Genomic DNA, 15,435 nt, shown 5'->3' on the forward strand with positions numbered 1-15,435 from the left:
TTGTAACTTCAAAATCTGTACCATACTTGTGATGTATCATGTAGCTCTATCATGGCTACAAATGTAATATTCTATGTTCTATCTTTAATCATATTTACAATATTCTAAGCAAAGTATGTACTTGAAAGCCATTTCAAACGCTAGACAATGAAGCAGCACTAAGGTTTCGACACCCCGGACTGCGATGCAAGACCCACATCAAGACCTGCGGAAGCCAGGTGGTAGCTCGGGGCCAGCCCTCACTAACCAATGATCCTCAAGACGGAACGAGGATTCCTCCTGCCAGTTACCCAACGCAGCCCGATGCGACGGTTCAAGCACCTCCTCGAAGAAACGATCGCCTTCCAAGTCGTGAACCTTCAGCTGTCCACAAGTAAACAGCTGATTAGTCGGATTCTCCCTTGCATATTCAATTTGCTCTGGAAGATTCAGCATGAAGTTCGACAACCATTTACAAAACCGAGCAGTGAGCAAGTTGTAGATATCTGGCTTTTTTAGCGCACGCTGATTATTATCCACAATCCACTGCGTGATAGCCGCGGATTTATGAGGGACAGACTCGGCGCTTGCACGGAGAAGCGCCTCAAAGAAAGCCTGCTGGAGATGAGGCTTATCCCGTCCCACGCGGGTGACCTGCTCAAAATGCTTAGAGGGAATGGTGTAGAAAACAGGTTCGCCCTGATTCGCCACCCTCCAACGGAAAACGTACTCGTCCAATTTGAGCAAAGAGATAAGCGCATTGTAGTTTTGTGTCTCGATAGCCTTTGTTACACCCTCATGCAGGGCGGTTCGGTCCACCATCGAAGTTGTGCAAGGGGTACTTATGGCGTTTACACGCTTGTAATTGCTGGAAGTGATTCGCAACATCTCAAGGAAGGCGACATCTTCCGGTGTGAAGCCTGATTTGCGACCGCGGAGCATTTTCTTCGGGGGGTAGCATAGGTTGAGTGCAGGCCAGTTAAGGACTATTTTGCCCTTGGTATGAGTGATCTGTACATCGGCCATGGGGGTGATGTCTAGCTTGTAGTGGTGTGCGCCACGATTTGTGGCTCTGGACATTTGCATGACCTCTTCCCAGGATACACACATCTGTTCGGCGAATTGGGTAGTAAGTGGTCCGCTGCCGCTAAATGACAGCTTGGTATCTTGCTTGCGCTGCATGAATCGATCCAACTCGGCCCGCTCGCCGGGTTCCATTTGTACGCCTTCGTCGAGCCATTGTCGTTGGATGGTCAGGTTGAGCATTGTGGGGACCTGCTTGAGGATACGGTCCATGGTACACCACTTGCAGGAGAATACGAGGGCTTGAAGCATTGAGCGCTCGCCCATGTTAAGCCTGACATATTCCACTGGTTTGAAAATGTCTCTGATGGCGGGGCTGCCATTTTTTGAGGAGCCTGGGTGATTTGCGGGGTACTGTTGGAAGATAACGGGATCTTCCCAGAAGGCCAGGAGGATGAGGAGCCGGTAAATCCGTTCGCTGGAGAGTGCTGCGGCCAAGGCATGTGATGCACGTGGGAGGTTCACGTTCAACGAGTGTAGGAAGATCTGTTCGATGACTTCAACCGGGAGGACTTCGAGCATGGACAGGCGGCGGGGTGCGGGGGAGGACACTTCGGCCGGCTGGCCCTGTGCAGAGGTATCCGGACGTGTGATTTTTGAAGGTCGTGCTGCATAACGCTTGCGTTGCGGTTTTGATTTGGACTTGGAGATAGAGGTAGGTTTTGGTTTGGGTCTCGACGTGAGAATCGTTTTGCGGAGGATATCTATGGGGATGTCTTGGATGCGAAAAGTGTTCTGACCTGTCGCTTGGTTTATGTAGGGACTATCGCTCCTCGCTGGGCCCATGGCAGGGATGCAGAATGAAGTGAAGAGTATGCACAGTATGCATCTCCTGCACGTTGGATCAGCTGACCTGCCACGCCTTTTCATTGGTGGCAAATGCATGATTGGCTGTCGCCCCACTTTACCCCTTGATTGCCGGAGTACAGAATCATCCGCGAAGTCCCTGATACCTGGTGATTCCTCACGGAATATGACTGCGTTACATGTCTTTTCTCTCTTTTTTTTTCTTGGCTCCCTATACGGTAGAGACAATACATGACTTTCCATGACTTCATATCAGAAAATGGGGTAGGTTAGAATGAAATTAGGATTGCCTCAGGCAAAATAGCGTAAAGTAATAACCAAGTATGTACGAGCATTGGTCGGAGCAGGACAAGCACACAACCGTCATCAAGCAAGACAATCATAGCCAAGAATAGAAATTCAAAATCGAAAAGAGATCCCAAAACTCTAAAAAGAGACCATCCCAGTCATCTACGGGCTTCCGCCAAGGCCTGGATTTTGTTAGTACATGGATCATGTCTATGAAGTGGAGGGAAAACAAACCTGCAGCGTAAGCGAGATACCAGGTTCGTGATGCACCTCCATCAATCCAGCTGTAGTCAAAGTCGTCCTGTGAGAAGAACTCCCAGGCTGCAGCCGGATCAATGAGAGCCAAGTTGGCATACAGAACACCCTTCCAGCCACCCTCTACTTTGGAGGCTGGGGTCGAAGCAGTGGCGGAAAACATATCTTTCCATTCCTGTGTCACAAAGCTACGTTGACGAATATAGCCAGAGTGTGGGAGGAGAGGCAACATGTGAATTCTGGAGACTGATGTTAGTCCTGAAATAGGAATAGTTGCCAGCAGATCATACCCTTGAATGAATTCGAGGTTGTTTCCGAAGTAAGTGGTGTGGTCGACCTTGTTCTCAAATAGCTGCCTGAATGTTAGTTTCTGTGTTTTGAGGGTAGAACTCAAGACTCACAATTCCGGTCACCCTGTTGGCAATAAAGTTCGCTGGCTGGTTGGTGTTGTTGTCCTGCATCAGGAAGTAGTTGTCGAGGCTTCGTCGCATGATGCCCAGCATCATGTTTCCACGGGCCTCCATGCTGGCATCGCCAGTGGTACGTCCCCACATCTTCACAGCGTATGCGAACAGAGTATCTTCCGAGGTAGACTCCTGGTCCTTGCCATCATATGACTCGAACAGACCCTTCGCCCAGGAGTGGCCGTTGAACCAGTCAAAGCCACGTGAGAAAGGAAAATAGGAATCATCTTGCACGGAGTTACCCGCATCACGAACAAGCATATTAACCCAGTCCTTATTCTCTGCAAGCCAGCTTGGATCAAGAGCACCAATGATCGCAGCAGCGTGAATGAAGTACCCATAATGGAAATGGTGGTCATTATAGGCAGTGTTTCCGAAGTCAGCGTTCAGGTCTCCAGCATAACCAGCTGTGGAAACAGCACCCTTCCAAACAGCATCGTAGGCCAGAGGGAATTGCTGCTCATTCTGCACAAAGCGGGCAAAGCTCTTTGTCAAGTTTTGCAAGGCGTCGGCAGCCAGTTCAGAGTCTTGACCAAGCTGGTTCACAGTGTAGATTAAAGTCGCGAATTTGCTTAATGCCTTGCCACTGTAGTACATACTATTAAGATCAGATTGGGCACTAATATCTTGCTGCAGCTCGGTAGGCGCGACTTCCAAAATAACTTGTCGGGCGGTCTCAGAAAGTGTGTCGACAGTTCCATCAGTGGTGGACCAGGGCGCAAAATCAATGTCGACTGGAAGATTTGCCTCGGTCATGGTCCAAGTCTCACCAATCACTGCAGTTGCATTACCCTTGGTCGTGCTTCGCATATGGATATTAGTCACACGAGCTTTCGTGCTGCTATCAAAAGACTGGACATGGTGTGGCAAGGCGAAGGTGATGAGCGGGCTCTTGTGTGCGTGTTTTCCGGCCTTGGTCCACGAAAGGCTGTACGTTCCGACGTCACCAGTGACGGAGCCTGTGATGTGGCCATCAACGGCATAAACACCAGCAGAATTGTCGTAAAACTTCTCGCCGGACTTCCCTGCGGGGTTCTTGGCGACCTGGATGGTACCAATGAATCCCTTCGGACCACGGATGCTAGACTGCGTGACCAGCTTGAGTTGGGGATCTTGACCATCCTCCGGGGTGGCATAGAGAACCCAATGGGTGTCATCCTCAAGGATGACCTGGTATTTGAAAATTCCTGGTTTGGGAGATCCGGCATTGACCACCTTGCGGAAAAACACACCACTCTCAATCAGCGGCTCGAGGTCATTGTATACACCAGTGATGTAGCCCATGCCCTGAGTAATTGGGAAAGTGATTGACTTGTCGGATCCGGGGGATCGTCGCAGTACGGCATGGGCAGAGAATGCCTTGGGATCTTCGACAGTGAGAACGCTTGACCCATCTAGCTCATAGGCAGAGAGGATCATATGCTGAAGTCCAACAGGGTTGATGTAATACTCAACAGGCGAGCCAGGAATCTTGTCATTCTTAGGGCCGAAGGCCATCACATTGGTCTCAATGTGGGTCGCTGAAATGCCCCAACTCTTCAAAGTGCCGGCCCCCCTCGACCACCCAAGAGAGTAAGGCTGGGTGAAGCTAGCATTGGTCTGCGTCCCCAAGAACAATCCTGCGTAGAACTTGTTGGTCTCAATCGGCTCTGAAGTATTGGCCTATCGTGAAATTCAGCATATAATCATACTTCACCTGGTTTACTTTCTTACATGTTTGTTGGCCACGGGGTGGTCATCACGGCTTTTGATGTTGGCCGGAGGCGCTCCAGTCGCGACCGGCTGAAAGATATCTTGACTGTCCATGCCGGAAGGATGACCGGACGGACCAGGCAAATCAGTTGAATCGGGCAAATCAGCTGTACTTGGCAGAGCAGTCGTACCAGGCAGATCAGTTGTGCCAGGCGGATCAGTTGCACGAGGCGAGTCAGTTGCGCCTGTGGGAATATGAACTGGTAGCTTTTAGCTGCATCCTATCATGGTTGAGATCATGCCATAAACGAACCTTTCGTGGTTTTCTTAGTCTGTGTTTCCTTGTGTGTTTCCTTGTGTGTTTCCTTGTGTGTTTCCTTGTGTGTTTCCTTGTGTGTTTCCTTGTGTGTTTCCTTGGGTGCTGCCTTGGGTGCTTGCTTGGGTGCTTCCGTAGGTGCTTCCGTAGGTGCTTCCGCCACAGAGTTAGCTGTTGTGGTAGCAACCTTGTGTTTGTGTTTGTGGGTCGGCAGCAATCCAGTGATACCGTCGAGGAAACGACCAATGTCAAGCCCCGGGAAGGGAAACTTCGATGGATGACCGTCCTTTTCCAACGCCACGCGATAAACCTGAAATTGTTTGTCAATACACGTTTAACCAGTTTAATGCTTTTAAAGGTTCTTACAGGCGAGGCTTTCGGGATCAATATTCTCTCTTCCGCGTTCGATGGAGGATACTGTGTTTCAAAAGCCGACACGGGCTGGGTAGCTGTTCTTTGGAGAATTTCTTCTGCCACGGCACCAACACCAGCGTTCGGCAAACAGTATACACTATCTGCAGCAAGAAGCCAAGTTAGCAAGGCTGCTGCCTTCCATGTTGATTTGATTCCCATCCTGCAAGCCCAACACAAGTACTAAGACAACTGGAATTGATAGAGCGTAGATGACTCTGTTCTATAGGCTCAACCTCCAGGCGTGGCCAATTCCAGCGAGTAATTGGTGGCGCTTGCTGGGCGTCGAATGTAGGAATGGGGAGAAAGGATTTAATGTCGAAGATGGGCTACTTACATACAGTTCAATTCCTCCAGATATTTCCGACCTGCCCGCAGGGATTGTTGTTAGTGGTCTGCAGTAGGAATTCCGGGACTGCAGATCTTCTTGGAACTCAATCGCGCTAACAAGGCGGCAAGGGCACGTAGATGGCTGTTTCACCGTGTTTTACGTGTATAGTCTGTGTTCGCCAGCAATGAAGGGCGTGTTGGATGACAACAATGGCTTGTTGCGAGGCCAGCGGGCTCCACTGCCAGGAATGTTACGCGGGGTGTAAACAACGTCAAATAATCAGGACCGCCAGACTGACAGGGGCTGGGCTCCGGATCTGGCAGCTGGAAATTAATGAGAAGCTGTGTCTAACTTGAAGATCGTTTTAAGTTTTGCGGAGTTTGGCAAAGGCTCGGAGTTGTGGATTGAAGCTGTAGGCAGCGACGTAGTGCCAAGGGATGTGGAGCTTTCTCCAACCACTGTCAACAACTTCCCCTCCATCATCTCCGGATCACTCGACAGCCATTTATCACTAGCTCTCTTCATGAGGCCTGTAGAATGTGATAGTGCTGAAACTCAGCTTCTTCCGATGTCACCTCTTGTCTCAAATATGTTCCGCGTACCATAGTCAGCTCCATGCAGACGCGTCACCGCATCTCCACTTATCACCCGAACATAATCACTCTTGTTATTTCCAAGATTGGAACGACCCTTATGCTCAATCAATGAACTCAGAGTAGCTATCCTTCAAGTATTTTTCTCCTCGTAATGTCTAAAATCTTAGCTATCCAATATACTCAAATCGCTCGGTGTTACAATCTTCCCGCGATCTTTCCATCGAAAATCAAGAATACCTTCGCTCTCAGGGTCCTCTATATTGAACGAATTACCGGGAGTCGTTGGATAGCCCTGTATGGATACAGGTTCCTTGAGAATCAGCCTGCTCAGGTAATGCAATTGCCTGGGTTCATGAGGTCTTGTGTCCAGGTGGGTATGATCTCGGGAGCGGGTATATATATATATAGTGGACCAACAACAACCTTACGAGTTACAAGCGCTACGAACTCGACAATAGATGATACTTATCTATGAGATGTTGATGCTTATATAATTAATGCATCTTATAATAAGGTAGACATACATAGGTTGAAAAAAAATAATGTCATGATATTTGGGACGGTAGCATGCTCTTACCGAGATCGATGGAAGTATACTTGCCTGGACGAAGCTGCTGCCAAAATCCAGAACCGGATTCAGGTAAGTTTCCACGCGCCCGAAGTCCGATCATAAATCCACTATTTCCTCTTGTCATCCGTCAACCACCAGCCACGAACAGTCTAGTACTTCGACATATGGCTTCTCGCGGCATGTACAAGCGCAGAGGCATAGAAGTCTAAGATCGACCCGTCGAAATCGTCTAGGGTAAGCAGGACGGGGTCCAAGAAGTTGTTAGCGTTCCAAAGAATGGCTTGAACCCTGTAGTCAGGGTCGTCCTTGTGTTACGGCACCTTTGACCAGGCACGCATAACCCCCTGAGACTCCCCTGGCAGTGTGCCGCTGCGCTCGAACACAGCTTGTCCCAACCAGTCACAATGGTGTATTAGTCCAGATTGGTGGTGTACCTCCTCTTGCCAACCGACTTCGTCTTCGACCTGTTCCTAGACTGGTTCCCATGATAGGGAGGTCCGGTAGCAGAAAACAGGGACAATATATTTGTATGTATTGAGGAAGAGTGGTCCCTTGGAGTTCGTAAAGGAGGCCTTTTGCAGTCCAGATTTCTGACCAAGAGCAAGATAGTGTTTGGCCTGAGGGTAAGAAGGCGAAGAAGTAGTAAGGCATGGTGGTAGGTATGAATCAGATGTGTTCAACATGGATGACCCACGGAAAATATATCGAGAAGACGGAAGGAAATGGAAAATTATGATCAATTTATAGTTTGTCTATCTCTTGGGGGGGTTATTATGAGATGACGTGAGTAGGAGAAGTGAGCTTTATTGTGAGAAGAGTGAAGCTTAAGAGTGAGAGAAGGAAGGATCAAGTGAGTCATAAGTGAGGTTAAGTAAATAATCCGATAGTGAAGAGCTAGTTACTTAATAGCTATTGGAATCCTGGAAAGACAATGAATAAAATCTGATAAAATTCAGTAGATATCAAAGTAGTTGTCAAGGTTCCTTGTTATCTAACCTAAATAGAAAAATATCTAAAGTGCGTACACCACATAATATCTAAAGTAAACAAATTGCTAGTGCAATTCCCCAGCGGGTCCAAAAGCATATTCTACATGCAGAAACGAAAAATAACAGCAGATGACGCCGAAAAATCACCATATCAGCCCCACCGAGCGCACAAAACAGATTCTATGCGACAAGAGCAAGGCCAAACGCAGCAGCAATCATGGGATATCCAACGGCAAGCCTGTCAGCGGCACCAGTGAAAACAGGGCTGCTTGCGGAGTTCGAAGCACCAGGGAAAACATGACCGCTGGCAGACGCCGGAGAATCGCCCGAGGGCTTGGGAATGATCGGATTTGAGGGTGTTGCTAAAGGCTTCACGTCACCCGGACCACCACTGGGACGAGTAGCAGGCTTCTGGTGGGATGCAGTAGACGTAGTCTGGGGAGGCGGTGGCCGAGGGCTAGCTTCGTTGATAGAAGCGGCATCAGCGCCACTTGGGGTCGAATCAGAAAATTGCGCCTGCGGTGTTCCAGACGGATTGAAATGGGGGGAAGGAGTGGATTTAGCGCTGGAAGTCGTATGAGGTTCAGATGCTCCCTCAGTCGGGGTCTTCCATCCAGCTGCAGCTGGGGGTTCGATTTCATAGGATGATGCGGAGGGAGTGACTTCCGATTCCTGGGCGGCATGCGAGGCATGGGAAGAGGGAATAACGGATTCGGCGGCAGCGTCGGTGGTGGAGCTTTCGGTCGAAGTGCAGACTGTCGTGGTACCGGTCACGTACTCTGTAACATATCGGGTGGTAGCGGGTTTCGCCTGGGTAGAAGCGTGGGATTCTTCCACTGATGCTTCAGTCGCGACCTTGGAAGCAGCTGCGGTAGGAGTAGATTCAACCAGGGGGGCGACAGTGCCCACAGTCAAAACGATGTCTGATGCGTGAATGGCGCTCTCGACCGAGTGGCTATTCTCCGTGGAGTGACTAACCACTGACTCCGAAGCTTGAGAAACTTCAGCTACGCGCGTCTCGGTGGCAGTCTTGGTCGCTTTATGATGCGTAACAGCTGCTTGAGATACCTCGTGAGTAGCAGAGCTGTGTGAAGCAGCTGAGACCGTGTGCTTTGCTCCAGTCTGGTACACCTTTACCGAGTTGATCTCCCAGTAAGTCTCCTTGAACTGGGCGGGATGATTGGCGACATAGTTGGTGCAGCTTGCGAAGGAGTCAGAGCTAGTCATGGGGCATCCAGAGCCACCAAACACGCCACCAGCCCAGTCACCACAGAAAGTCACATCGAAAACGAAAGATTGCGCCTTGAAGCTGTTGGCAACATCACAGCCCTCCTGGACCAGTGCCATCGGAGTGCCGAACTCGCTGACATCGGGCTCACCCTTGGTAATCGAAGCTGGAATGGACTTGCGCGGGAAGAACCAAATCTTGAGGAACTCCTCAGTCCACTCCATAGCGTACACACCTCCTCCATTGTTGTTGAACGAAGTGCCGTAGCTACCTTTATGGCCCTCGATCACACAACCCACAGTTCCTAGTGCTTCGCCGCATCCCGTTGCGTTGACAATACCCGACATACCTGTATCGGTCAAAGCGCAAGTACCGGCAGTATGCATAACAATCTCATTGTGATCCTGCAGGTTCACACCTTCGATAATATCAATCTCACCATCCTGTGGCCACTCCTTACCAACGGTCCAAAAAGCAGGCCATGAACCGCAAACACTTCCGGGCATATGCGCAATATCCGCAACTACCAATGAGTGTTCATAGTATTTCGTGGTGCCAACGCGTACCGAGTCACGACCCTTCCCACTGGTGCTCAGGGTAGTGGTATGATCCACACCGATGTATACAGTGCCCTGGTCGGTGACCTTCACTAGCCCCGAGCTCTCTGCACTGGCCTGGTCAAGATAGGTGACCCATCCATTTGTCGGGTCGGCTCCGGTGTAGAAATGGAAGTAGTCGAAGAACTCCTCGCCCTGCCATGACTCCACCAGCTGATACTCAGAGGCGACTGCGGGCGATAGGAGGGATATAAGAAGCAGCGAGCCAGCGCTGAGCGAAAGTGAAGAGGTCTTCATCTTGCGCGAAGTATTAGACAACGGCAACACAGTTAGATCCTCGTTGGTTTAGAACCGGACGGATAATATCGTGGTCACAACAGCCGATGAAGATAGAAGAAGGGATATAAATGGTTTAAACCATATACCGAATAGAAAGAGCGACAAAAAGGTTAAATCAAGGAATGGATGACAATCGCAGATTGTCAACAAAAGTCCACAAGGGGAGAGAAAAGAATGTACGGAGTCGCCACGGCAAAGGTGCGGCGCGTGAATGACATTTAGGTATTTTATGGTCCACTACCGTGTCCGATTCTTTCTTCCATTAGGGAAAGTCAAGTGCCTGGACCCTGAAACCCATTGGCAGCCCCTGGAAAGTGGCATCCTCGATGGCCTAGCCCGGAGATCCGAATTCCCAAAAGTGGGAGCGGTGGTCCATTCTTCACTGGCTGGGATTTGTTTCATCACGAAGAAATTGGTGCGCTGAAGCAGCTAGACGGCGCCTATAGTCAATATGAAACGCTATGGCTCGGCAGAGTTAGGTTCCAAGACAAGATGAAACGCCTGGGCAAGAGCACTCATCACACTGCGGGGCCCAGAAGCGCAACCCCGAATATTTCGTATCTGATCTGCCATCTCATCTTAGATGAATGCGATGAGCTCCTTGCTTGTGGTCTGCGTGGCATACCGAGATGATCATGTCACCTCACATTCTTGTGTTGCGTAGCGCGACCGTGTTGTTGACCCGGGTGATGTAAGCAGCCTAGATGCAGTGAATCGCTCAACGCATCGAGACTCTTGGAGCCATTGTATTCGCCGCTAATATAAACATGTTAGTCAGTGCGAAGGCTACGTTCGTGGGCCGGTTTCAAATTAGAAAATGGAAGGTTGCACGTTATACGGAATAGAGGTAAACCCATGGTTACCGATTCTTATCTTGGCGATCTTCTCGGCACGCGGCGGACATATTTCCCAAAATACATCTCTAGGGCTGTGCCTGTATATGGATAACAATTATTCCGGAGCAGCTGAGAGACCTTGAAATTCATCATCATTACATGTACCTGAAGAAGGGTATCTATCACAATAAATGACAAAAGAAAACGAAAATGAAAAAAAATCAACGCTTATGAAAGCAACTGAGAACCCCAGACTGCGCCAGGAACCAAAGGGACCCAGCAAACCGGAGAAGAGACAGACCAACAGTTCCCCAAACAACAGCCATAACATAGCTCCACACACGGGCACTAGGACCATCCATAAGACAGAACCTATGAATACCCGTGGAGTCCATGATAAGAACCAGAATGATGTTGCTGAAAGCCCACAACAGCACAAGATTCGTCCGGAAAAACTTGTACGAATCGTCAATGTTCTTGTCCTTTTCTTCAGGGGGTGCCTCAAATGGCGCAAGAGCCCGCTTAACTGTCGTTTCGAACGTGGAGTCGATGTCGATCTGGGGACGATCCACTTCTTCAATGACCTTTGATTTTCCATCTTTCTTGATCTGTGCTTCGGGGAGGTTCTGCTGTTTGTCTTTGATTGGTGTGCCCAGGGAAACATCGTGCCAGTTGCAAAAGGCATAGACCATCATGATGTTCGTTGAGCAGATCGTTCCAGCGTAGTAAGCCCAGGATGATGTAAGTACGTGCCACGGGTCCATGTAGAGGAGACTGGCGGCGATGTGAACACCATATGTACCGACGATGGAGACCAGGACCATATTCGAAGCTGAGACATTCCATGTCTCTGACTGGATGGCGTTTTCGTCGATGTCGATGTTGAAGTTGCCGTTTGTGTTGTTGCCGACGACGTAGAATGCCAGGACTGTCACGTAGAGCTGGATGAAAGCGAAGTACATAAAGGTGAGGAGGTAGAGCAGACGGGAACTAAATGGTATATTAGTACAAGTGGCTCAGGCCAAGGTATATCTTGCATGACTCACCCTTTAGGCCGATTTCCGAGAGACAAGATGAATTGTAGAAGCAGAAAAACAACATAGCCGTATTTGAAAAATGTATGCACGATCGGAGAGGCTTCATTTCCAAATGGCCACGCATCATTACTATTCCATGAGCCTGAGGTGCCCACGAGGTCCATGATAGCCGTGGTTATCAACCAGAATGAGGCTACAGTGGGTTAGTAATGATAGACCACCGCAAGAACCGAGCGACATACCGAGCGAAAACCAGACCAATACCAAGTTCGCAAAATCATAAACCATTTGCAGATAGAAGAGCATCAATCTAAGGACATTATGCCGACTCCTCAATATGCGCGTAGAATGAATCAAAGCGTACAGATTCGCAGCAAACGAACCATTCAACCACTGTCGTTTCTGGTTGATGAAATCCGTGAAGTCTTTTGGAACCTCAGCTTCACTCTTCGCGGATTTAACAAAAGACAAATGCCACTTCGATCCTGCCTTGGCAACCAATTCAAAGGACAAAATACGATCTCCGGCGAAAAACATATTCTTCTTGAAAATGCTCATTCCCTCGATACCCTTTTTACCGAGCTTCTTTGTAAGAACAATGTCTCCATTAAAGTACTGTTCCAATGGGCGGCCCATGATAGCTCGGTATCGGTATGCTGAGAACGCGCCGAGGGAAACATGACCAAACACACTTTCTAAAGGTTTGTCGAGGATATTGGATCTCATGTAGTCGAAGGTCTGGGCCGCGACGAACGGGTTGATCATGGATCGCTTATCGCGCAACGCACGTGTTTCACCGCAGGATCCACCGAGATTCTCATCGTTGTAGAATGCTTGCCATAAGCTAAGTAAAGATCTCCTATCGGGTTTGGTACCTGCATCAAGAAGAACAACCACCTCCGGGTTCAACATGCGACAAAAACCGTTGAACAGCCAACGGTGAGAGTTGATTTTGTTACTGGTCTGCTGCTTCAAACACAAAATCATCTGCACGGGTGGAAGATTTGTTGCTTCCTCCCCCTGTGGTCGAACCAGTTGTTGATCCGGGGTAACGGACAGTTGTGTAGTGTATTCGAACTGCGCGTGTAAGTCGATGCTCTTGGATATAGGAAGAGGCACTCACGATGTGTGCGACGGTCTCTCGGCCATCAACGGATTTCTTCATAATACCCTCCTGGTAAACACCAATAGTCGCTAACACATCCAAGGTATTCTTGTCGCAAGGGTCAATTCCATCGAAAACCATACAACAAACGATCTTTTGCCAAGCCGGTCCACCCTTATTCCAAAACTCAGACTTTCTGAGACTAGTGATGTCGCGGATATTCTGCATAACTCCATGCAAAGTCCGTGCTGTAAGAACCTTGTTCTCACTCTTGCAGGTAATACCAATCATCAATTCGGTATGCCGACTATACATTGCAGGGCGAAGGTTGTAACCATTTCGCATAACGAATTCATCAGGGTCGCAAGTTGCCGCCGTGTCTGGGAAATTAGTTGAGGCCATCCAGATCATAAACGAAAGACTTACAGCGCATGTGAGAGAACTCCTCGGTAAATTCTTCCGATTCTCGATATTTCTTCTCCATCGCATTTTGAATTGCGCTTGGCACCGGGTAATCCGCGCTTAGGACATAACCTTGCACGAGCTTAATTTTTCGCGTGGGATATCGGCGGATTCCCTGCGCAAACGTTTGCGCGAATGATCGGCGCTGTACGGGTCCTCCATTGTTGATATTGCCGTAAAATGATTGTCGGGTTCCTGGAGTTCCTGGAGTTCCTGCTTGCTCTTCTCTATTCTCATAGCCAAATTTTTGCTACATGTCGCGCAAATCGCGTTAGCTGATTTGTGTCGCGAATGATCACTTCTACCCCTCATTGCCCGGTTGAAAGTACCTACATCGAATGAAAGCGTGCTCGTACTCTGACTGTTGTCTCTCCCATGATGCGACTGAAAGTAGTCGGATAAGTGAGAGGGGGCGGGGGACGCCGAGCCAGGAGTACCCATTGCGCGTGCTAAGCTTCCCCAGCGGAGTTCGTGAGAGTCAAGAATCAGAAAGGGAAATTGAAAGGAAGAGTTCTGGATGGACACGGGTGATCAATTTAGCGAATGGACAAATGACATGCGCTAGCACATACGGGGGAAATGCCGCGTGTTCTGCGCAGCGACGACCTGTGCGAATTATTGCGGCGATCGGTTTACGGACTTGATGATCGTCAACCCTAGAGAAAGAACTGCCAAGACCTTAAAGATCCATTGTGGTGGACAAAAAAAGATGCATCGGTGTTAAGACTGATGAGGGAATGGAGCGTGTGTACAGTAGTCTAGATTTTCTCTTCTTCGCAGGGCACGATCTGATTGGAGATACGCGAGGTGTGGCCCATGGACGACGAAAAGGATGATGGTTTTGCTTGCAAAGTTGCGCAACGGTCGTACGTCAGCGGACATCGTGGCCCACTATGGACTGATGATATCGTGAATTAGTGTTGTGTTTTGTGTTTACAGAGTACGGTGGCTGTTATATCATTTGGACGGTGTTGCCCACAATGTTTCGGAGACTCTGTTATGCACTGACAGAATAGTTCATGCGACAATCCCCTCTCCGCTGCGTCCGATCCATTGACTTTGCAGGTAAAACCATGGGTCACTGCAGCAATAATTATTTGCCGGATTGTGGGTCTGAGAAAAACAGTTCCTCATTATTGGTTAAGCTCATATCGGTGTTTTAACGACCCACTCCATGCGCCCCCGGCAACAAACGCGAGGACTGCGTCGTTGCCATGATGTTCTTAGAGCGATCAGGATTACTTGGTCATGGTGAGACATAAAGGCGTCGCGATGGCGTATGGCGCCTGATGGTTTCGATGTTGTGTTGCGTTCCTCTCGGTACCTGTCAACTCGGGATGATCATTTCCTACTTTATCCTCCCCTGAACCCGAATTATTATGATCTGCCGCACCAAGGAGGGCTTTGTCCTCTTGTGGAATTTCTTTCACGGCTACTGTGGTTGGATCATGGGTAGTGAAAATTGCGGGACCGATTAAGATGACTTATTGCGCTTTATCGAAGGTGAACCATGCATCTGCGAAGAATAGCGTGTTAACAAGACGGGTGGGGCAAGCAGGAAAGTTAGTATAACAGTGGGTGAGCTACTATTTCCCATGGTCATGGCCCTAGTAGAGTTGCCGATATCATTTATGAAGTGTTAGTGCATAGCATTGTGGACCAACGATGTACTGTAGATAATATCGACTTATCTATACTTCGTTCGCGATCTAGCTCACTATGGATTCTTGTGGCGTGAGCCTACTCCTAATAAAAAGCTTATCCGCGCGAACGCAGAATGTCTGATTATTTTGGACAGCCTAAAAAAGGTACCCAACGCACGTAGACCACTCGTATTTTTTATGCCTCTAGAACGAATAGTGTCACTGTCACTAATATCTCAAAATGGGGGTTCGAGAGATATACCATCAAAGATCATGAGAAATTTAGTCTCCACCACAATATCCACGGCTGTGTAGCCCCATTGAGCAAATTGTATAGTTTTTAGAGACCATTTATCTGTCAAATCAACTTTATTTATTTAACGGAAGGACAGGTATTCAACAGTCTGATAACGATTTTACTAAGTTGCCTTTATTATCAATTGATG

The 15,435-nt window shown here is 48.8% G+C and overlaps 4 protein-coding genes across 4 annotated transcripts; all 4 read right to left on the reverse strand.

Annotated features, from left to right (window-relative positions):
- Positions 1-198: 198 nt before the first annotated feature.
- On the reverse strand, positions 199-1,848 carry N7484_004848 (uncharacterized protein; the record flags this gene model as incomplete). The annotated part of the gene is made up of 1 exon (XM_057115268.1): positions 199-1,848. The coding sequence occupies one exon, from the start codon at positions 1,846-1,848 to the stop codon at positions 199-201; it is 1,650 nt and encodes a 549-aa protein (XP_056975408.1).
- A 471-nt stretch (positions 1,849-2,319) lies between these two features.
- N7484_004849 (glucan endo-1,3-beta-D-glucosidase) lies at positions 2,320-5,457 on the reverse strand (the record flags this gene model as incomplete). The annotated part of the gene is made up of 7 exons (XM_057115269.1): positions 2,320-2,339; positions 2,392-2,651; positions 2,703-2,764; positions 2,814-4,538; positions 4,590-4,828; positions 4,882-5,194; positions 5,251-5,457. 7 exons carry the CDS (start codon positions 5,455-5,457, stop codon positions 2,320-2,322), a joined length of 2,826 nt encoding a protein of 941 aa, XP_056975409.1.
- Positions 5,458-7,962: 2,505 nt separating this feature from the next.
- eng2 (putative GPI anchored endo-1,3(4)-beta-glucanase) lies at positions 7,963-9,864 on the reverse strand (the record flags this gene model as incomplete). The annotated part of the gene is made up of 1 exon (XM_057115270.1): positions 7,963-9,864. One exon carries the CDS (start codon positions 9,862-9,864, stop codon positions 7,963-7,965), a length of 1,902 nt encoding a protein of 633 aa, XP_056975410.1.
- Positions 9,865-10,963: 1,099 nt separating this feature from the next.
- Positions 10,964-13,787, reverse strand: N7484_004851 (Chitin synthase C; the record flags this gene model as incomplete). The annotated part of the gene is made up of 6 exons (XM_057115271.1): positions 10,964-11,732; positions 11,789-11,972; positions 12,022-12,856; positions 12,903-13,264; positions 13,311-13,596; positions 13,680-13,787. The coding sequence occupies 6 exons, from the start codon at positions 13,785-13,787 to the stop codon at positions 10,964-10,966; spliced, it is 2,544 nt and encodes an 847-aa protein (XP_056975411.1).
- Between the last annotated feature and the right edge of the window lie 1,648 nt (positions 13,788-15,435).

This window comes from Penicillium longicatenatum (genome assembly GCF_028827895.1).
Source record: "Penicillium longicatenatum strain IBT 33135 chromosome Unknown contig_2_segment0_segment0, whole genome shotgun sequence".
Lineage (NCBI taxonomy): Eukaryota > Fungi > Ascomycota > Eurotiomycetes > Eurotiales > Aspergillaceae > Penicillium > Penicillium longicatenatum.